This window comes from Cyrtonyx montezumae, unplaced genomic scaffold (genome assembly GCF_038088225.1).
Source record: "Cyrtonyx montezumae isolate F1298 unplaced genomic scaffold, pur_monq_1.0 scaffold_39, whole genome shotgun sequence".
Taxonomy (NCBI): Eukaryota; Metazoa; Chordata; class Aves; order Galliformes; family Odontophoridae; genus Cyrtonyx; species Cyrtonyx montezumae.
Genome location: NW_027072044.1, coordinates 145,883 through 167,836, shown reverse-complemented (window position 1 = coordinate 167,836; position 21,954 = coordinate 145,883). Strand labels below are relative to the sequence as shown.

The following is a 21,954-nucleotide window of genomic DNA, read 5'->3' as shown; positions in this document are numbered from 1 at the left end:
CCCACCCCTGGGGGCAGTACTGGGTCATCCTGAGCCCTGGGGGCTGCAGGACTTCCATCACTCCTGGAGCTGACCCAGCACCACTGGAGCCGAGCAGCACCCGCTGCCCCTGAGCACACTGCAAGCAGAGAGCAAAATGCTGCCAGGAAAGCACACACACGGCCCAGCTTCAGTTTGTCCCAGCTCCTTTCTTCGTGTGCTAACACCTCTGTCACCCCAGGGCTTTCTCCCCCACCCACCATCCCTCATCCCATAACCACCAGAGGAGAAGATTCAGCCCGTGGGAACCCAGACGAGCAGGACATCCCAGGGCTGGTTGGGCACTGCTGCTCCCTGTGACCTACACCAGAGGGGCAAGGTTTGGGCTGGGCAGCACGGCATGGTTTGGAGATTCACCTTTGCTTCTCTGAATGCACATCCCATAGCCATGGGGTGCATCAGCTGAACCCCACAGGCTGAAGGTCATCTTTTGTCCCAGCAAAAGATGGACAGCCCCCACCAAGGGCTTAAGCCACAGGGATATTTCATCCCCACCCTCCTTCCCCGTCCCTCACTGAAGCCATGGGCCATCCCGTCCCACAGCATCACCCTTCTCAGGGATGCATGCCCTGAGCTTTTCCCTTTTTTTAGGGCTCTTCTGTATCCTCCCATCAGGATGGGGGCACGCAGGAACGATGACTTTGCTGTCACCCTGACAGCACGAGGAGATGAATGCTGCCTGGGACCAAAGCTTCCTGGTGGGATTGTCACTGCCCCTGTACAAGGCAGGGGAACTGAGGCAGAGGTGCCCCTGGCAACAACATCAAGCTGCCTGCCCCAACACAGCACCTGCAGCCTGGGCTCAGCTGCGGCTGCTTAACCCACTGACACGCTCCAGCTGAAGCTGGTGGGGCTTGGGGCAGGGCTCAGCACTGGGCCCCTTCTGATCTCTTATAAGCCAGCAGCCTGAGAGCCCTCAGGGCTTTTTCCTTCCTTTTTCTTTTCTTTTTCTGCTGTCTTTCAGGAGCCTTCATTTGGAGGTGGGAGGGTTGGGGTCTTCTCCCTGCAGTTCTAGGATGTAGTGTCGTCATCTCCCACACTTTCTAGTGCTGCCACGCAGGTAAGGGCACAGCCTCTGCTCCCCCATCCCTGGGCTGGATCTGCTGCCTGGAGCCTCCCAACATAGCCCATGTCCCATGTGGTGTCCCAGATGAAGGACAATGTCATCGCGTAGCTCTGCGGTGGCCCTGGGGCTCAGTTCCCAGCCCAGCTGCAGCTCCCCACTGTCTGCGCAAAGAAATTATTTCCCTGGGCTGCACCTCCCGTCGCAGAGCTGCTTGCTCAGCCAGGACAGTTTCTTCAAGAGCTTCAACAGGTATGTGGCTGTGTGGGTGCACGTGGGGCTGAGCCCTGCTCTGACTCTGAGCCCCTTGCCTTGTAGCTGGGGGCATGCTGATGGGCCTGGGGCTCGTGGCATCTCTGCCTCCCACCCCAGTGCTTCTGGGGCTGGGCAGCTCTGTGTACCACAGAAGCTACTTACTCATGCCCATTTTCCTGCTGCTCTCCCAGGAGTTTCTGTGACGAGAGTGATGCTCTGGGTTCAGAACTGTTTGACTACAACTACTCCATCCCTGACCCGCAGCTGGTCCGCAGGATTGTGTCACAGGTGGAGTTCTACCTCTCTGATGAGAACCTGGCCAAGGATGCCTTCCTCCTGAAGCATGTCCAGAAGAACAAGCTGGGCTTTGTCAGCATCAAGCTGCTGACGTCCTTCAAGAAGGTGGGAGGTTCTGGTGCCAGCTGGGCAGGAGGTGGCTTCAGTTGGGTGGGTGAAGTGGGGCAGGGCTGGTTGTGTGGAGGGATGTGGGTCACAGTCACAGAATGGTTCGAGTTGGAAAAGACTCTTAAAGATCATCTGGTCCCACTCCCCTACAATGAACAGAGAACCCCACAGCTCTGTTGAGTGCTCAGAGCCCCATCCTCTTCCCTTGAATATCTCCAGGGATGGGGCACCCACCCACCTCTCTGCTCTTCCATCACTTTGGATCATTTTTGTGGCTTTGTCCTTTCCTCCCCCACCTTGTGGATGGTTGCAGTGTCACAGGTGCAGACCTTATACTTGGCTTTGATCCCTGTGAGTTTCCCCTGTGCCCACTGCTCAGCCTGTCCAGGTCTCTCTGGATGCCATCTCATCCCTCAGGATTGTTGCTTCACCACACAGTTTGGTGCCATCCAATGGTCATTTTCATGGTCTTTAGGGGCCTCTTTCTGCAGACCCCAATGGTGTTTTGGATCAGCGCTGTGTTACACTGCAGTGCATCCAGAGGAGTGTCACAAAAATGATCCAAATGATAAAGGACCAGGGAGGTGGGGGGTGCTCCATCCCTGGAGACTGAAAAAGTGAAGCATCAAGTCCTGAGTGCCTGACAGAGCTGTAGGGCCCTAAAGAGGGATTTGAGCCCTGCTGAAGTGAGCCCATTGCAGGGAATTGAACCAGTTGGTCTTTGAAGGTCCCTTCCAACTCAATGGTTCCATGGCTCTGTGCCTTGGGGTGAGGCTGTATGTGCACAGTGGCTCTGAGCTCAGTGACCCTCTCCCCATAGGTGAAGTACCTCACCCGTGACTGGCGCCTAACGCTCTATGCCCTACGCTTCTCCGAGCTGCTGGAGGTCAACCAGGAGGGCACCAAAGTGCGGCGTCGCGTCCCCATCCCCGACTCTCTGCTCAGCGTCCCCCCCAGCAAACTGCTGCTGGCCTGGGACCCACTGCCCCCGGAGCCGGGCACACCACCACCGCTCCAGAGGAACTTCATGGAGACCATCACACGGATGTTCAGCCCCTTCGGTGCCATCGCCTCCATCCGCATCCTCCGGCCGGGCCGCAAGCTGCCGTCAGATGTCAGGAAATATGCGACGCGCTTCCCCGAGCTGCTGAGCCGCTGCTGTGCGCTGGTGGAGTACGAGAGCCTGGAGAGCGCATGCAGGGCATGCGAGGAGCTGGGCCGGCCCTGCTCCCGTGGCATCTGCGTGGTGCGGCTCTCGGGGAAGGGATCCAAAAAGAGGAGCGGGGCTGAGCGCGAGGAGCTGGTGGAGACGCTGGGGTGGAAGGCGCGAGCCGAGGCTTTCTCCTATGGCCTTGGGGGTTCACTGTTCTGCAGCTCCCTGGAGTCGGATGCAGCCTCACCACCGCTCCTCTCCGCACCCTCTTGGTTCAGTGATCAGGATTTCCAGCCCAGCTCCTTTGGCAGTGCCTTCACTGGGTCACTCCTGGCTGGCACAGCCTTCCCTCCACTCACTGCAGAGCTGGGATACAGCCTCAGCACCAAGCCCAAGAGCTCTGATTTGGGCTGGGGGAGCACATGGGCCCCCTGGCACAGCAGCATGCCCCCCAGCCCCTCTCTGGATGCCAAATCCCCTCCCATAACCCCCCTGGCTGTGAAGCCCAAGTCCTGTGTGCTGCGCCTGCCCCATGGGCCCGATGGCACCAAAGGCTTTTACAACAGCACTGGGAGAGGGAAGGTTGTCCTCAGGCACTAAGGCTCCTTTAGGTATGGAATATGGGTGTCTTTTTTTCTTTAGTAACTTTGATTTTCCTTCTTTTCTTGAGCAGAGCGTCTCTCTGTGGCCCATAGAGGCACTGCTGCTGCCTGTGGTTCTGTTTTGGAGTGAGGATGCTCAGGGCAGGGCAGCACCCCGAGCTTTTGGGTGCCTGAGCCATCCTCGCTGCCCGTAATCGGGCTCTGTGCTCTGGTGATGGCCACTGGTTCTGCTGGGGTCCGGGATGTTGCTGGGACCCCGTCGCTCCTCCATGTCCTGGGGCTGGCGATGGGGACACCGAGAGCTCGAGCGTGGCAGAGTGGTGGCACTGTGGCCTGAAGGTGCTGTGTTGGCTGCATTGCTATGAAGTTGAGGAGCTCAGATGTGAAATGCTCAATAAAGAGAGGTGAAGTTTTCCGGCGCTTTCTGGCTGCGAAGGTGATGTTATTTTTCCTCTGGTACTGTGGCTTTATGTTGGGTGGAAGAGGGGAGTGGGGTAGTGTCCTGCCAGCAGCTCCCTCCCTCCCTTACTTTTCTTTGGGTTATTTGGTGTTCTTTTGCTGCAGCAGGGAGAACAACCCAGGCTCTGGAGTGGGCCCCCCTTAGGGGTGAAGGCACTGCAGCCTTCCTCTGCCCTTGATCTGAGCTTCACTTCTGGGCTGGGGACACCACTTTCTGTGTCTGTCCCAGCTTCCCCCCCCCAAGGGCTGTTTCAACCCCAGCAAGACGTGGAGCGGATCAGAACAAACATTTATTAGGAAACGAGAGAAACTGTACAACAACAGAACACTATCCACATCCCACCTTTCCCTCCCCCCTTTCCTATATGAATGGCTCTAACCCTGCTCTTCCACCCCACAGCTGCAAGGGGAAACCCTCTCTTTGTGGCTTTTTCTCATCAGGAAGCTGCTTCGCTCCTTTTTCCCCCTCTTTTCTGACTTGGCCTTCAGCTGGAGCTCATCACCCCGGGGCATTGCCAGCAGCGTTTCTGAAAGTGTCAGATCCTGTCGCGCCTCCTTGGGGCACATCCAAACGTGGTTGAGCTGCTCCGTGCTCAGCTTCATGCTGGAGGCTTCAGGGACGCTGTAGTCGCAGGAGAGAACCTCTCTGGGCAGTGAGAGTGAGCTCATGCTGTGAGATGAGATGGTCTCATTGAGGTCAGAGAGATCCCCGAGGTCTTGGAGCACGGGGATGCTGCTGGGGAGGCCGTGGTTGATCCCCTGGGGCTCAGAGTCAGATCCGCTCAGCATCTCAGGGGAGCAGTTGAAGAGCCTCATGGCCTCCTCCAGCAGCACCTCTTCGGGCAGATCTATGTCTAGGCTGTCCCTGCTGTTCTCAGTCTCTTGGGGACTGGGGGCAGAAAAGGTGCCCGCTGGGATGTTGCTGTGGAGCGGGACGGCGTCACCCATGGGGATACCACTGCTGCCACCTGGGGCTGCCTCTGCGATGTTCAAGTACTGGATCTGCCCCTCCAGATGCTGGAAGGTGGGGACTGAGGGCACCACTGGGGCCACAGCTATGCCCTGCTCCGTGTATGGCACGAATTGCTCTGGGGGGGCTGTGGGGGTCACCCAGCTCTGCAGAGCTGCGCAGCCATTGCTGGGCATCCAAGGTTGGCTGGTGGGGTTGGCCGGTGGGGGCACAGCAGTGTTTGTCCACTGGAGGCGAAAGACACGGAGGTCGAAGTAGCATCCGCACGGGGCTCTCCACATCTCTGCAGGGATAGAGGGAAGTTGTGGGGGGAAGGGTCTTTGACACCCCTTCCCCCGGAGAGCTCCCACTGCGGGTAGGGGCACGTCTAACCTGGTGGGAGAGCGTTGGCTGTGCCGGTTGCCATCGGTATAACCGTGAGTGCGGCTGCCAGCGGGGGCTGCTGCATTGCAGGGGGCTGGCAGGGTTTGGCTGAGACTGGAAGAGATGGGGGAAACAGCATCGGTCCCCTCCCCAACCGCCAGGAGGAGCCCGGAGGGGGACGGAGAAGGGACGGCAGCGCCGGCGTGGGGCGAGCGGGGCCCCCCTGCTGCTCACCTGCGCTGTTGAGGAGCTCAGGATAGATGAGCTTCGGAGGTGCCAGGGAGAAGTACGAAGCAGAGAAGTAAGCAGCAGAGAGCTCCAAGTGCCAACAGTTGGGGTCTCCTGCCGGTGGTCGTTACTGGGGGTCCCCGCGCTCTGTCCTCACCCACCACGCCCTCCTCACCTCCAATGAGCTTACAGGGTTAACCGCGAGGTGCAGTGACCTCACCGTGGTCTTTATGAGGTGGTAAGGGGTCAGAGCTCCCATCACTGCAGCCCAGGGGGGATTTCTGTGGCTGTGGAGAGAGCAATGTGTGCTGGGGCCATCCGTGCGCCCACCATAGGGACGTGTGAGCTTGGGGCTGCACGTGGAGCCCCGTTTGGGGTTCCCGTTGTGTTTGGGGCTGGTGGAGATGCTCTCTGCTGAGGCTCCGGCTCCGGATGCCTGACTTTCATGATGCACTGCAGTGAGTTTTCGTGCAGTGTCACGCTGCCCTGGAGAGCTGCCCGGGGGCTGCACCGTGGGCCACCCATCCTCTCCCCCCCGTGTCCCTGCCCTTGAACCCACCACCCTTAACCACATCTGCTCCCCACGTGCTCCCGGATCCGTCTCAAGCCAGGCCTGGCTGAAAAGCTGTGGCTTTTACGGGTAATTTTTGGACATCCCCTTCTGCATCCTTCTGTGCAGCCACGCTGTACCCACGGTGTATGGGAACTGTTGAATCACGGCCTGAACCACTGATGGATCACCTGAGCTGAGCACCGAGGCAGCCACAGGGCCACAGCTAAAGGTGATATACCTGTGTGATTGGAACGGGTGGAGCCTGGCTCCACATCTCCCAAACCCCTTTTAAGGGCAGACCACCACCGGGGAAGGATCTCTTCTTGGAGATCCCTCCTGCGTGGCGTCCACGGCAAGCCTCTTTCATCCTGAAGCCGAGCCACCATCCTTTGCTGGCTGTCTGTGCACCATCTATATAAGCCTACCCTCTTGTTCTGCCCCCGGGCTCATTTGCGCTCCATAGGCTCCTGCTCCCCATCCTCGGGCTCCCCTTGCCTCTCTCCATCCTGGCCCTGTGCATCCAACCTCCCCGTCTTGGCAGGGGGCTCGCTCTGCTCGCTGACAGCCTCCTTCTCCTTCTCTTCCTCCTCCTCCTCACCACCCCCTCGGCTGCCGGGCTCCCCGTTGGCTCTCAGGTAGGCATGGAACCGCTCCTTGGAAGCAATGAACCTGCAGAAGAATCAAGAAGCTGTGAAGAGCTGCACTGCCAGCACCACAGAGTGCCCCCACTCTCATCCCCTCCTCGACCTCATCCCCATTCCCAACTGTATCCCTTACCCCAACCCCAGTTAAATCCCTATCCCCATCCTCAATCTTATCTCCTCCTTGACCTCGTCCCTGTCCCCATCCTCAAACCCATCCTCATCTTCATCCCCACCCGCTCCTCGACCTCATCTCCATTCCCAACTTCATCCCTACCGCCCTCCATCACCCCATTCCCAACTAAATCCCCATCCCAAACCCCAACTAAATCCCATTCCCATCCCTGATCCTATTCCGTCCTCGAGCTTCTCATCCTTGTCCCCATCTCCTTCTCGACATCATCCCCATTCCCAAATCTATCTCTGAACCCTACCCCAATTAAATCCCTATCCCCATCCTTGACCTCATCCTCATCGTCGGCCCAATCCTCAAACACATCCTCATCTTCGTCCCCACCCCCTTCTCAACCTCATCTCCGCTCCCAAATCCGTCCCTGTCCCCCTCCATGGCCCCATTCCCAACTCCATCCCCATCCCAAACCCCAACTATGTTCCCATCCCCATCCTTGATAACCCTCGAACCCGTCGTCATCCCAAACCCCTCATGTCCATGCCCAACTCCATCCCTGCCCCCCTCCCTGAGCCCATCCCCACTCCCAACCCCAAGCAAAGCCACTTCCCAATCTCCGATCCCATCCCCACCCCCATCCAGCCGCATCCCGGGACGCGGCCGCGCCGTCCCCGGTGCCCCCCTGTAGGCCGCAGCCCCTGAGCGAGGAGCACCAGCATCTCCCGCTCGCTCCCCCCAACGCAGCCCAGGCCCGGGGACGGCCCCGTGGGGCGGCCGATGTCGCAGGGATCGGGGGGAGCACACGTGAGCCCCCGGGCCCCGCACTCACCGCTCCCGGACCGGCGCCACTGCCGCCATTGCCGCCATTGCTGCCGCACGCGGCGATGACGTCACTCACGCGACGGGCCGGGGCGGCTAGAAAAGGGCGGGCGGAGAGCGGGCCCCCTCAGGGCGGCGGGAGGAGCGGGCCGAGGCGCTGTGGCTGTGCTGCAGCGCGGCGGTGTTGGGCTGCTCGCTTTGCCAGCCGGGAGCGCTTGTGCTGCTGCTGAGGACTCCGAAAGGCCGTGGGCTCCCTCAGCTCCGCCCTCTGTGCGGAGCGGGGCCGGAGCTGCCCGGGCTTCTCTTGGGAGCTGCCCCGTGGCCTCGTCGTGCCCTATGGGCTTTCTGGCTGTGGCTTCCCCACAGCTGTGGGCTGTTTGCATGGAGGCCCCACCGTGGCACCGTGGATCTGCGCTGCTTCCCCGACTTGCCACTCTGGAGCTCAGGACGGGGACCGTCCCTGCTGCTGCTCCTGCGACTGCCCGGAGTGCCGTCCGGGCCTCGTCTTTGCTCTGGGCGTTCAATTTGGGCCCGAAAGGTAAACTGCTGCGCTGAGCTCTCCGAGTGTGTGCCCGTGACCTTTCCGTCCTGTGTAGCTGCTGGATTTCCTATGCGTTTGCAGCACTTGTTACGGTCTCCTTCTGGCTCTGGGTCCGTTTGTGGCGTCCCCATCCCCGACTCTCTGCTCGGCGTCTTTTTTTCTTTAGGAACTCTTCTTTTCCTTCTTTTCTTGAGCAGAGCGTCTCTCTGTGGCCCACAGAGGCGCTGCTGCTGCCTGTGCTTCTGTTTTGGAGTGAGGATGCTCAGGGCAGGGCAGCACCCCGAGCTTTTGGGTGCCTGAGCCATCCTCGCTGCCCGTAATCGGGCTCTGTGCTCTGGTGATGGCCACTGGTTCTGCTGGGGTCCGGGATGTTGCTGGGACCCCGTCGCTCCTCCATGTCCTGGGGCTGGCGATGGGGACACCGAGAGCTCGAGCGTGGCAGAGTGGTGGCACTGTGGCCTGAAGGTGCTGTGTTGGCTGCATTGCTATGAAGTTGAGGAGCTCAGATGTGAAATGCTCAATAAAGAGAGGTGAAGTTTTCTGGCGCTTTCTGGCTGCGAAGGTGATGTTATTTTTCCTCTGGTACTGTGGCTTTATGTTGGGTGGACGAGGGGAGTGGGGTAGTGTCCTGCCAGCAGCTCCTTCCCTCCCTTACTTTTCTTTGGGTTATTTGGGGTTCTTTTGCTGCAGCAGGGAGAACAACCCAGGCTCTGGAGTGGGCCCCCCCTTGGAAGGCTCTGCACCCCTGTCCCCCCAGAAGTGACCCCATCTGCCTTAGGGGTGGGTTAATAATCTCAGAACCTCCTATTTGGCATAGAAAGTCCTTCAAGGGCAAATAATATGTATAATGGCAGGAAGCTTTTTTTACTCAGTGACAATTTGAAAAAAAAACCCACTAGCATGACTGTAAACAGGAAGCTTCTACTTTTAAGGTATTGAAAGGTATGAAAAACCACACAGCAAAACAGAAACACAACTAACAATCTAGCAGCGCTCTGGCAATAAAGATTCTTCAGAGAATGGGAAACTGTGAACATAAACTTCCCATTTCACAACTCTTCACCTTCTGTAAAATTACTTAGTTATTACCGTTTAAAGAGGAAAAAAACATGGAGCTTTTGAGAAGTCAAACGTTTCTTATTTTCAGAAGACAATGACAAAGTAAAGCAAGAAACAAAACTTGCAATTCATGAATTAGCAACAAATTCTGGAAAGCACTATTTGAGTTTACTAAATTAATACTCAACTGCGTCACGTACCACAAAAAGCAGGAACATGAAAAAGCAACAGCAGTATAGAGCCTCATGTAGCACAGTCTGTGTGCCATCATCACAAATGCAAATGTGAAACAACTTCAAGGCAGCTCAAGATGTTGATTGTAAACCAATCCATTGGTTGGTAAACCAATCCTCCTGCAGCATCTCACCGGGCAGATCTCTGACTAGGCTCTCCCTGCTGTTCTCAGTCTCTTGGAGACTGGGGGCAGCAAAGGTGCCCACTGGGATGTTGCAGTGGAGGGGGATGGTGTCACCCGTGGGGATAGCACTGCTGCCACCTGGGGCTGCCTCTGAGATGTTCAAGTGCTGCATCTGCCCCTCCAGCTGCTGGAAGCTGGGGACTGAGGGCACCACTGGGGCCACAGCTATGCCCTGCTCCGTGTAGAGCACGAATTGCTCTGGGGGGGCTGCGGGGGTCACCCAGCTCTGCAGAGCTGCGCAGCCATTGCTGGGCATCCAAGGTTGGCCGGTGGGGTTGGCCGGTGGGGGCACGGCAGTGTTTGCCCACTGGAGGTGAAAGACACGGAGGTCGAAGTAGCATCCACACGGGGCTCTCCACATCTCTGCGGGGATAGAGGGAAGTTATGGGGGGAAGGGTCTTTGGGACACGCCCGCCGCAAATGTTCACGCGGGCGGTAGGGGCACGTCTAACCTGGTGGGAGAGCGTTGGCTGCGCCGGTTGCCATCGGTGTAAACCAAGTGCCCGGGGCTGCCAGCGGGGGCTGCTGCATCGCAGGGGGCTGGCAGGGTTTGGCTGAGCCTGGAAGAGATGGGGGAAACGGCGTCGATCCCCTCCCCAACCGCCAGGAGGAGCCCGGAGGGGGACGGAGAAGGGACGGCAGCGCCGGCGTGGGGCGAGCGGGGCCCCCCTGCTGCTCACCTGCGCTGTTGAGGAGCTCAGGATAGATGAGCTTCGGAGGTGCCAGGGAGAAGTACGAAGCACAGAAGTAAGCAGCAGAGAGCTGCGTCTGCTGCTCTTGAGCAGCGGCTCCAACTGCCAACGGTTGGGGTCTCCTGCCGGTGGTCGTTACTGGGGGTCCTCGTGCTCTGTCCCCGCCCACCACGTCCTCCTCACCTCCAATGAGCTTACAGGGTTAACCGCGAGGTGCAGTGACCTCACCGTGGTCTTTATGAGGTGGTAAGGGGTCAGAGCTCCCATCAGTGCAGCCCAGGGGGGATTTCTGTGGCTGTGGAGAGAGCAATGTGTGCTGGGGCCATCCGTGCGCCCACCATAGGGACGTGTGAGCTTGGGGCTGCACGTGGAGCCCCGTTTGGGGTTCCCGTTGTGTTTGGGGCTGGTAGAGATGCTCTCTGCTGAGGCTCCGGCTCCGGATGCCTGACTCTCATGCCTGACTTTCATGATGCACTGCAGTGAGTTTTCGTGCAGTGTCACGCTGCCCTGGAGAGCTGCCCGGGGGCTGCACCGTGGGCCACCCATCCTCTCCCCCCCGTGTCCCTGCCCTTGAACCCACCGCCCTTAACCACATCTGCTCCCCACGTGCTCCCGGATCCGTCTCAAGCCAGGCCTGGCTGAAAAGCTGTGGCTTTTACGGGTAATTTTTGGACATCCCCTTCTGCATCCTTCTGTGCAGCCACGCTGTACCCACGGTGTATGGGAACTGTTGAATCACGGCCTGAACCACTGATGGATCACCTGAGCTGAGCACCGAGGCAGCCACAGGGCCACAGCTAAAGGTGATATACCTGTGTGATTGGAACGGGTGGAGCCTGGCTCCACATCTCCCAAACCCCATTTAAGGGCAGACCACCACCGGGGAAGGATCTCTTCTTGGAGATCCCTCCTGCGTGGCGTCCACGGCAAGCCTCTTTCATCCTGAAGCCGAGCCACCATCCTTTGCCGGCTGTCTGTGCACCATCTATATAAGCCTACTAAATATACCATCTTCCATACTGTTTTCACTGAGTACCATCCTTGGGGGTTATTTACCATACAGAAGGTGATGTTATTTTTCCTCTGGTACTGTGGCTTTATGTTGGGTGGATGAGGGGAGTGGGGTAGTGTCCTGCCAGCAGCTCCCTCCCTTACTTTTCTTTGGGTTATTTGGGGTTCTTTTGCTGCAGCAGGGAGAACAACCCAGGCTCTGGAGTGGGCCCCCCCTTGGAAGGCTCTGCACCCCCATACCCCCAGAAGTGACCCCATCTTCTTTAGAGGAAGGCTGCAGTGCCTTCATCCCTGCCCTTGATCTGAGCTTCACTTCAGGGCTGGGGACACCACTTTCTGTGTCTGTTCCAGCTTCCCCCCCCCAAGTGCTGTTTCAACCCCCAGCAAGACGTGGAGCGGATCAGAACAAACAACATTTATTAGAAAACGAGAAAAACTGTACAACAATAGAACACTATCCTCATCCCACCTTTCCCTCCCCCTTTCCTATATGAATGGCTCTAACCCTGCTCTTCCACCCCACTGCTGCAGGGGGAGACTGAGCTGCTCCGTGCTCAGCTTCATGCTGGAGGCTTCAGGGGTGCTGTAGTCACAGGAGAGAATCTCTTCGGGCAGCGAGAGAGAGCTCATGCTGTGAGAGGTGATGATCTCATCGAGGTCAGAGAGATCCCCGAGGTCTTGGAGCACGGGGATGCTGCTGGGGAGGCCGTGGTTGTTCCCCTGGGGCTCAGGATCAGATCCGCTCAGCTCAGGGGAGCAGTTGAAGAGCCTCATGGCCTCCTCCAGCAGCACCTCTTCGGGAAGATCTCTGTCTAGGCTCTCCAGGCTGTTCTCTGCCTCTTGATGACTGGGGGCAGCAAAGATGCCCGCTGGGATGTTGCTGTGAAGGGGGACGGTGTCACCCGTGGGGGTTCCACTGCTGCCACCTGGGGCTGCCTCTGAGATTCTCAACTGTTGGATCTGCCCCTCCTGCTGCTGGAAGTTGGGGACTGAAGGCACCACTGAGGCCACAGCTATCCCTGCTCCTTGTAGGGCACGAACTTTTCTGGGGGGGCTGTGGGTTTCGCCCAGCTCTGCGGAGCTGCACAGCCATTGCGGGGCATCCGAGGTTGGCCGGTGGGGGCACGGCAGTGTTGCAGCCCCTTACGCCCACCCGGTTCCATACTGGCAGGTAGTATGAGAAGCAGAAAGGTCCCTGACTCAGTGCCAACACTGCTCTGCAGCAACTAAAACACAGCTACTTTCATCAAATATCCAAAACGCAGCATCACATGAGCCTCAGCAAAGAAAGTTAACTGTATCCCAGCCCCCCCAAAAATCCCAACCCACAATATAAATTGCCTGCTATATTTGTTATGAAAAAATAAAATTGAGAACGTGACACATTGAGCCATCAATAGCAAATTAAAATGATCCTGAAGGGATGTCTCAGTGATGATTTCAGACATGCAATTTAATTTTTATGTAGTCCTGTGTGGAGCCAGAAGTTGGATGCAGTAATTCTTATGTGTTCTTTTCAGCTCAGGATATTCTCTGATTCTGTGATAATAGCACAAGGCAGTATTAGGAGAAATACAGAGCACTGTCTCCTTTCCATACCCTTGAAACTCACTCCAGTTCAAAAGTTCATATTCTTCTTACGAGCCTTTCTGACCCCCACGGTTTTCCACCATGGCTACAGCCTTATCTGAACCACCTTTTCATATGATGTTCCCTTATCCCAAGTAATTAGGGTTCAGCCAAATCCTGAAGTAATAGGTTTCACTTCCTCATAGAGGCAACCATCTTTTTAGTCCATGCAGCTGTCTAGTTCCTTTAGAAACCTTGCAATGTGTAAGACCTCAGCCACATTCTGCACCTCCGAATAAAGAAAAAACAAAACTTAAAAGAGTACTGATCATTGCTTTCACTTATGCTGCAGATCAGTGCTCTTTGTGCATAGTTCTGCAGCTGCCAATTCCAGAATGACATAGGTTGCTCACAGAATTTGGCACCTCCTATTCATATTGTTCTTGCAGGCAGTAAGAATTCAGTGCAAGTTCAGAGTCTTACAATTCCTGACTGCTCTGTGGTGTGGGGATTTCTAAAAAAGGCTTCAGGCTTCATGGACACTGTGAATGTTGTGGGGCTACCCTGGGATGAATCCCATCAGGCCCTATGGACTGAACTGCATCCAGCTGGATGGAGGGCCTGATGGGATTCATCCCAGGGTAGTCCAAGAGTTTTCTCAGTTTTTTTCCAACGGTCTTGGGGGTCTGGAGAGGTCCCAGTAAACTGGAAGTTGGCAAATATTCTCCCAGTTTTCAAGAAGGGCAAGAAAAAGGATCATGGTAATTACAGGCCTTTCAAATTGACTTTAGTGACCGGAAAGAAAACAGCTTGCATTCATTGGAGGAGCTGTTGACTCCCTCCAGGGCAGGGAGGCCTTGCGGAGACCTCGATAAATGGCAGGGCTGGGCAACTCCCAGGAGCATGAAGTTCAGCAGGAGCAAAGGCCGAATCCTACCCGTGGGTGGGCAGACCTGGCCATGGGTACAGGCAGGGGATGTGAGGCCAGCCTGCAGAAAGGGACTGGGGGCTTCTGGGTGCCAGCGAGTTGAGTCTGAGGCAGCAGCATGCCCTGGAGCCCAAAGGCTCAGGGAGTGTTGGGACACCATTCTCAGCCAAAGGGTTTGGGTTTGGGTGGTGCTGCAGAGCCGGGAGCTGGACTCAGGGATCCTGTGGGTCCTTTCCAACTTGGGCTGTGCTGTGATCCTGGGACTCTGTATGGTCTCCATATCAGAGTGCTCAGCTGGTAGCACCCAGAAGCTATAGTCATGTCCCCTTTGGAAAATGTAAGATTTTCATAGGTTCATAAGGTTGGAAAGGACCTACAAGATCATCTAGTCCAACCATCCTCCTATCACCATCCCTACCCACTGAACTACTAAATCCAATCCCTCAGCACCTCATCTAAACGCTTCTTAACAGCGCTAGGGACGGTGCCTCACCCACCTCCCTAGGCAGGCCATCCCAGTGCCTGACCACTCTTTCAGAGAAAAAATGTTTCCTCAGGTCTCATTTCAATCTTCCCCGGCGCAACTTGTGGCCATTCCCTCTCGTCCTGTCGTTATTTATCAGGGAGAAGAGGCCCACCCCCTCCTCACCACAACCTCCCTTCAGGAAGTGGGAGAGTGCAATAAGGTCTCCTCTGAGCCTCCTCTTCTGGCCCCATGGACTTGTGGCAGTTCAGATGGAGGAGCAGATCTCTGACCGTCTCTGCTTGGATCACAGGGGGTGCATTATGCGCCCCGTCCCGGACTTCCAGGCCAGGGCAAGTACCCTGTGGACAACTGCTCTGTCTATTAAAGACAGATGTGAAGAAGGCATTGAGAACCTCAGCCTTTTCCTTATCACCTGTGGTTACATTCCCTGCCTCATCAAGTAAAGGAGAGAAGTTTTCCTTAGTTGTTCTCTTGCTGTTAATATATTTGTAAAAGGGTTTCCTGTTCTCCTTTACAGCAGTAGCCAGTCTAAGTTCAAGCTGGGCTTTAGCATTTCCAACTTTCTGCCTGCAGATCTTGGCCAGTTCTCTGTAGCATCCCCAAGCAGCCTGTCCCATCTTCCAGAGGACACAGACTCTCTTTTTCTCTCGGAGTCTCAACAAAAGTTCCCGGTTCATCCACACTGGTCTTCTTCTCCTCCGGCTCGACTCACGCGACTCCGGGACAGCCTGCTCCTGTGCCTTTAAGGCTTCCATCTTGAGGAGCATCCAGGCTCCAATCAGCATCCAATCAGGGGTCCACCCTTGACCCCTCAGGAGCGAACGGCCAATCAGGAGCGAATCTGGCCAACGGTTTTCTGTGTCCGTTGGGCCATCGGTGCTGTCAGAACACACACTGCAGGAGGGTCTTGTTGTGACAGCAGGAACAGCGTTGCTGGTGGAGCTAAACTGCCCCAAAAAAGGCTCTTGCCTTCTAGAATCCGTAGCTGTGAAGGGCTGGATCTAGGGTGTTGGCCTGGTAGGTGTAATCTTTGGTCCCTCCATCCCCTCCTAGAAAGAGCTTGAAACTGTTCTCCTTTGCTTAGCCTGGTGCACAGCCTGTCTGGAGGAGCCGCTGTGCCTGTGCTGAATCAGGTACAGTTTGCAGGCACTGAGCTGCCTGTATTGTTCTCTTGGGCATTTTGCCTGATGTTTTGGGGCAGTATGAGCCTGGTTTTGTAATTTCTCCTGCTGTGTGGGAGTTGGGCACTGTGCTTGTTACCCACTCTATCTAGGAGGAAGTGAGATTCCTATATGGGTCCAAGGAGAGGAAGCTGTAGGACAGAGGAGCTGAAAAGGAGTCATCTTTCAGCATCAACATTGTCCTACACTTAGGAAAACCAGCAGCTTATCTCCACCTGAGGAGCACATGGTGAAAATAATGCATGCGAATATACTTCTGTGTGTTAGATATAGGTAGTCAGCAGACCATCTATATTGTAATGGATGCTTTATCTTCAAATAATGTTGACTTGTAAATGATCTACTAACTTGATCTTTGCAGAAAAAGTTGCCAAACCTGCATAGTCTGGACCTCTTCAACTGCGAGGTGACAATGCTCATTAACTACCGGGAGAGCATGTTCTCCCTTCTGCCCCAGCTCACCTACCTAGATGGATTTGATGCTGATGAGCAGGAAGCCCCTGACTCAGACCCTGAGGCAGATGGGGATGGACTGGAAGATGAATATGAGAACGGAGAAGGTAAGGATTTTCTCCTTTTATGTGGGAACAGCTCATTTTTTCCCCTTCTTTATGATTGTGTTGCTAAAAAAATGATTACAACTTGCCATGTAAGTAGGGGCTGTCTGGACAGCCCTGCTGTAACCTGAGTAATCTCAAAGATAATACTCAAAAAATAGTATAGATGATGGTATATTTGAATAGATCTATATATAGATGGTACACAAATAATGCAAAAGGAAGATGGCTCACCTTAAAGATGACAAAGGCTTGCAGTAGACACCACGTAGGTGGGATCTCCAAGAAGAGATCCTTCCCTGGTGGTGGTCTGCCCTTAAATGGGGTTTGGGAGAGGTGGAGCCAGGCTCCACCCGTTCCAATCACACAGGTATATCACCTTTAGCTGTGGCCCTGTGGCTGCCTCGGTGCTCAGCTCAGGTGATCAATCAGTGGTTCAGGCTGTGATTTGGCAGTTCCATACACCTCATTCCTTTCTTTGGTGGGCTGCATCAGAAATGAAGCTTGCTGCAAGCTGACAGGGCTTGCTGCTGGTACTCCTTGTGCTTGTTTGGTGTGATATTACTCCAGCTCTCGGAGGTGTGGGATTAGCAAGTATTTGGAAACCATAATATCTTCTTTTGGTAGAAGGTGAGGAAGAGGAGGATGATGATGAAGAAGATGACTTGGATGAAGAAGTCATTGATGAAGAAGATGATGATGACGATGATCTGGAAGGTGAAGAGGAGGAGGATGGAGCAGATGACGAGGTGAGGCTTTGTATTGTTACTGAGTGTCTTCAGCAGAGTTTTGGCTTAATTGGCTGTGTGTGTGAACTGCAAACTTGTGTCCCGTCAGACGAGATGTCACAGAGCCTCTGTGAGCAGATTCAAGGGGTCCTACCCTGGGCTTTGGCTTTTCCCATCCAGATACTTTTTGTCCTGTGAGAGTTTCTGGTTCAGTAGTTTTCTACTTGGACTGATGTTTCTGTGTCAGTCTTCAAGCCATAAGGCCGCACACACACAACTTGTAACAGGTGCTGCTAAGGTTTTCCATGCTCAGCTTGTGCCTGGCACCCTAAGTAAGGCAGGAGCATAGGTGAAGGAAAAGGATTGTGGTTTGTGTAACAAGGTGTTTTGTTTTGACTCCAGGAGGAAGATGAGGAGGAAGATGGTGAGGATGAGGATGATGATGAAGCTGATGATGGTAAGTTGAATTCTAACAAACTCTATGCCTTGTGAAGCTGTCTTGACAGTCTTGGCGTGTTTGCTCTATTCTCAGAGCTTCCAAATCTTCATGCCTTGTTGCCTTCAGCTTTTCCGTGATAAGTACAGTGTAGCTCCTCGCAGACACTGCTGAACTTGTTTGTTTGTATATATAGTTAGCTTGTGCCTGAGCTAACTAAAATGGAGGCTAAAACCTGAGAGTTAGGTGGTGGTGATGGGGAAATAAGTTTCAGTACTGGGTAGGTCTGCCAAATATTAGAGGAAAGTTGCCTAGTGGGCCTGTCTAAGTAGCTTGAACTGATGGTTCTTGCCAGACTGGGGCTTGTCATGTGTTCTCCTATTAGTGGTCTCTGAGAGATGCTCTTGGAGCTCTAGAAAAGGGGTATAGTCCTGAACTGGAGTCCGTACTCCTCTGGTCATAAAAACCCAAACAGACTGACAGAATGTAGTGGCTGGCATGACTTGAAATGTCCTTGCATGAGTTTGGTCAGAGATGACTGAATTGTGCAATTGTTATGCTTTTGGGGGTGCTCAACAAAAACCTTGCTTCGAAGCAGTGGATGAAATGTGGGATGCTTGGAGACCATAAGGTAATTCCTGGTTCTTAGGAGTTGAGGCTTTTTGGGGTAGCATGAGAAATGGAGCTGGGTGGATCGGATACGACATGGGGAGAGTTTAGTCTGTGCTTGCTCGCTGGCAAACTGTGGCTGCTGAGGCTTGTAGTCACAGCTCAGGTGCTGTTCCACAAGACCAAACAGAGCTTCATGCTTCACCTCTGTTTGCAGACCTTCCACGAGGGGAGAAGAGAAAACGAAGTCTAGAGGATGAAGGAGAGGAAGACCCAGAAGATGAAGAGGATGATGACGATGACTTTTACAGACTATGTCTCCATTTCTTAACCTCCCCGTTGGGGATGTACAGTCTCTCATAGACACATCTCCCACTCCTCCTCCGCTATGTATGGCTGCAGCGTCCACAATATATTTTTTTAAGATGTAGAATACTGTAGGCATTCAGGGGAATCTTCCATACAAGGCTCTCTTTCTCACAAGTATCTCATGACCAAAGGCTTCAGGGCTGGGGACACCACTTTCTGTTTGTGGTGCTGTGTCTGTCCCAGCTTCCCCCACCCAAGGGCTGTTTCAAGCCCCAGCAAGACGTGGAGCGGATCAGAACAAACAACATGTATTAGGAAACGAGAAAAACTGTACAACAATAGAACACTATCCTCATCCCATCCCTTCCCTCCCCCCTATCCTATAAGAATGGCTCTAACCATGCTCTTCCACCCCACTGCTGCAGGGGGAAACTGAGCTGCTCTGTGCTCAGCATCATGCTGGAGGCTTCAGGGGTGCTGTAGTCGCAGGAGAGAATCTCTTCGGGCACCGAGAGAGAGCTCATGCTGTGAGCGGTGATGATCTCATCGAGGTCACAGAGATCCCCGAGGTCTTGGAGCACGGGGATGCTGCTGGGGATGCCGTGGTTGATCCCCTGGGGCTCAGGATCAGATCCGCTCAGCTCAGGGGTGCAGTTGAAGAGCCTCGCAGCCTCCTCCAGCAGCACCTCTTCGGGCACATCTCTGTCTAGGCTCTCCAGGCTGTTCTCAGCCTCTTGATGACTGGGGGCAGCAAAGATGCCCGCTGGGATGTTGCTGTGAAGTGGGACGGTGTCACCCGTGGGGATACCACTGCTGCCACCTGGGGCTGCCTCTGAGATGTTCAAGTGCTGCATCTGCCCCTCCAGCTGCTGGAAGCTGGGGACTGAGGGCACCACTGGGGCCACAGCTATGCCCTGCTCCTTGTAGGGCTCGAATTGCTCTGGGGGGGTGCGGGGGTCACCCAGCTCTGTGGAGCCACGCAGCCATTGCTGGGCATCCAAGGTTCTTCTTGTAGCTCTGCAGTGAACCTGCCCTCAGCTCCCTTCTCCTGGGAGGTCACCCTGGTGCATCTTTGCCTTCCATCACTCTGGGGTGTGCTCTCCTAACTAGAAAAATCAAGAAAGCCACGAAGAGCAAAGCAGAGCATCACACTCCATGTCATACCTGCGTGACTGATGGGCATAACCGGCTCTTCTCGTAGTGGTTGGGCTTCATGCAGGGCCTGCTCTTGTTCTGCCCCCGGGCTCGTTTGCGCTCCATGGGCTCCTGCTCCCCATCCTCGGGCTCCCCTTGCCTCTCTCCGTCCTGGCCCTGTGCATCCAACCTCCCCCTCTTGGCAGGGGGCTCGCTCTGCTCGCTGACAGCCTCCTTCTCCTTCTCCTCCTCCTCACCACCCTCTCGGCTGCCGGGCTCCCCGTTGGCTCTCAGGTAGGCATGGAACCGCTCCTTGGAAGCCATGAACCTGCAGAAGAATCAAGAAGCTGTGAAGAGCTGCACTGCCAGCACCACAGAGCCGCAGAGTGCCCCCACTCTCATCCCCTCCTCGACCTCATCCCCATTCCCAACTGTGTCCCTGAACACAACCCCAATTAAATCCCTATCCCCATCCTCGATCCTATCTCTTCCTTGACCTCATCCCTGTCCCCATCCTGAAACCCACCCTCATCTTCATCCCCACCCCCTCCTCGACCTCATCTCCATTCCGAACTCCATCCCACTCCCAACCCCAACTAAGTCCCCATCCCCATCCTTGATCCCATTTCTTTCTCGACCTCATCCTAATCCTCAAACCCATCGTCCTCCCAAACCCCTCATATCCATGCCCAACTCCATCCCTGCCCCCCTCCCTGAGCCCATCCCCACTCCCAACCCCAAGCAAAGCCACTTCCCAATCTCCGATCCCATCCCCACCCCCATCCAGCCGCATCCCGGGACGCGGCCGCGCCGTCCCCGGTGCCCCCCTGTAGGCCGCAGCCCCTGAGCGAGGAGCACCAGCATCTCCCGCTCGCTCCCCCCAACGCAGCCCAGGCCCGGGGACGGCCCCGTGGGGCGGCCGATGTCGCAGGGATCGGGGGGAGCACACGTGAGCCCCCGGGCCCCGCACTCACCGCTCCCGGACCGGCGCCACTGCCGCCATTGCCGCCATTGCTGCCGCACGCGGCGATGACGTCACTCACGCGACGGGCCGGGGCGGCTAGAAAAGGGCGGGCGGAGAGCGGGCCCCCTCAGGGCGGCGGGAGGAGCGGGCCGAGGCGCTGTGGCTGTGCTGCAGCGCGGCGGTGTTGGGCTGCTCGCTTTGCCAGCCGGGAGCGCTTGTGCTGCTGCTGAGGACTCCGAAAGGCCGTGGGCTCCCTCAGCTCCGCCCTCTGTGCGGAGCGGGGCCGGAGCTGCCCGGGCTTCTCTTGGGAGCTGCCCCGTGGCCTCGTCGTGCCCTATGGGCTTTCTGGCTGTGGCTTCCCCACAGCTGTGGGCTGTTTGCATGGAGGCCCCACCGTGGCACCGTGGATCTGCGCTGCTTCCCCGACTTGCCACTCTGGAGCTCAGGACGGGGACCGTCCCTGCTGCTGCTCCTGCGACTGCCCGGAGTGCCGTCCGGGCCTCGTCTTTGCTCTGGGCGTTCAATTTGGGCCCGAAAGGTAAACTGCTGCGCTGAGCTCTCCGAGTGTGTGCCCGTGACCTTTCCGTCCTGTGTAGCTGCTGGATTTCCTATGCGTTTGCAGCACTTGTTACGGTCTCCTTCTGGCTCTGTGTCCGTTTGTGGCGTCCCCATCCCCGACTCTCTGCTCGGCGTCTTTTTTTCTTTAGGAACTCTTCTTTTCCTTCTTTTCTTGAGCAGAGCGTCTCTCTGTGGCCCACAGAGGCGCTGCTGCTGCCTGTGCTTCTGTTTTGGAGTGAGGATGCTCAGGGCAGGGCAGCACCCCGAGCTTTTGGGTGCCTGAGCCATCCTCGCTGCCCGTAATCGGGCTCTGTGCTCTGGTGATGGCCACTGGTTCTGCTGGGGTCCGGGATGTTGCTGGGACCCCGTCGCTCCTCCATGTCCTGGGGCTGGCGATGGGGACACCGAGAGCTCGAGCGTGGCAGAGTGGTGGCACTGTGGCCTGAAGGTGCTGTGTTGGCTGCATTGCTATGAAGTTGAGGAGCTCAGATGTGAAATGCTCAATAAAGAGAGGTGAAGTTTTCCGGCGCTTTCTGGCTGCGAAGGTGATGTTATTTTTCCTCTGGTACTGTGGCTTTATGTTGGGTGGACGAGGGGAGTGGGGTAGTGTCCTGCCAGCAGCTCCTTCCCTCCCTTACTTTTCTTTGGGTTATTTGGGGTTCTTTTGCTGCAGCAGGGAGAACAACCCAGGCTCTGGAGTGGGCCCCCCCTTGGAAGGCTCTGCACCCCTGTCCCCCCAGAAGTGACCCCATCTGCCTTAGGGGTGGGTTAATAATCTCAGAACCTCCTATTTGGCATAGAAAGTCCTTCAAGGGCAAATAATATGTATAATGGCAGGAAGCTTTTTTTACTCAGTGACAATTTGAAAAAAAAACCCACTAGCATGACTGTAAACAGGAAGCTTCTACTTTTAAGGTATTGAAAGGTATGAAAAACCACACAGCAAAACAGAAACACAACTAACAATCTAGCAGCGCTCTGGCAATAAAGATTCTTCAGAGAATGGGAAACTGTGAACATAAACTTCCCATTTCACAACTCTTCACCTTCTGTAAAATTACTTAGTTATTACCGTTTAAAGAGGAAAAAAACA

At 55.6% G+C, this 21,954-nt stretch overlaps 3 protein-coding genes across 3 annotated transcripts; 2 read left to right on the top strand and 1 right to left on the bottom strand.

Moving 5' to 3' along the window:
- Positions 1–1,199: 1,199 nt before the first annotated feature.
- LOC136054659 (la-related protein 6-like) lies at positions 1,200–3,515 on the top strand. The gene is made up of 3 exons (XM_065745983.1): positions 1,200–1,354; positions 1,549–1,759; positions 2,583–3,515. Exons 1-3 carry the CDS (start codon positions 1,200–1,202, stop codon positions 3,513–3,515), a joined length of 1,299 nt encoding a protein of 432 aa, XP_065602055.1.
- An 836-nt stretch (positions 3,516–4,351) lies between these two features.
- On the bottom strand, positions 4,352–5,227 carry LOC136054572 (proline-rich protein 22-like). Its single transcript, XM_065745857.1, has one exon. It carries the CDS (start codon positions 5,225–5,227, stop codon positions 4,352–4,354), a length of 876 nt encoding a protein of 291 aa, XP_065601929.1.
- A 10,672-nt stretch (positions 5,228–15,899) lies between these two features.
- LOC136054571 (acidic leucine-rich nuclear phosphoprotein 32 family member B-like) lies at positions 15,900–19,637 on the top strand. The gene is made up of 5 exons (XM_065745856.1): positions 15,900–16,126; positions 16,751–16,872; positions 17,254–17,308; positions 18,114–18,212; positions 19,546–19,637. The coding sequence occupies exons 1-5, from the start codon at positions 15,979–15,981 to the stop codon at positions 19,635–19,637; spliced, it is 516 nt and encodes a 171-aa protein (XP_065601928.1). The 5' UTR covers positions 15,900–15,978.
- The last annotated feature ends 2,317 nt before the right edge of the window (positions 19,638–21,954 follow it).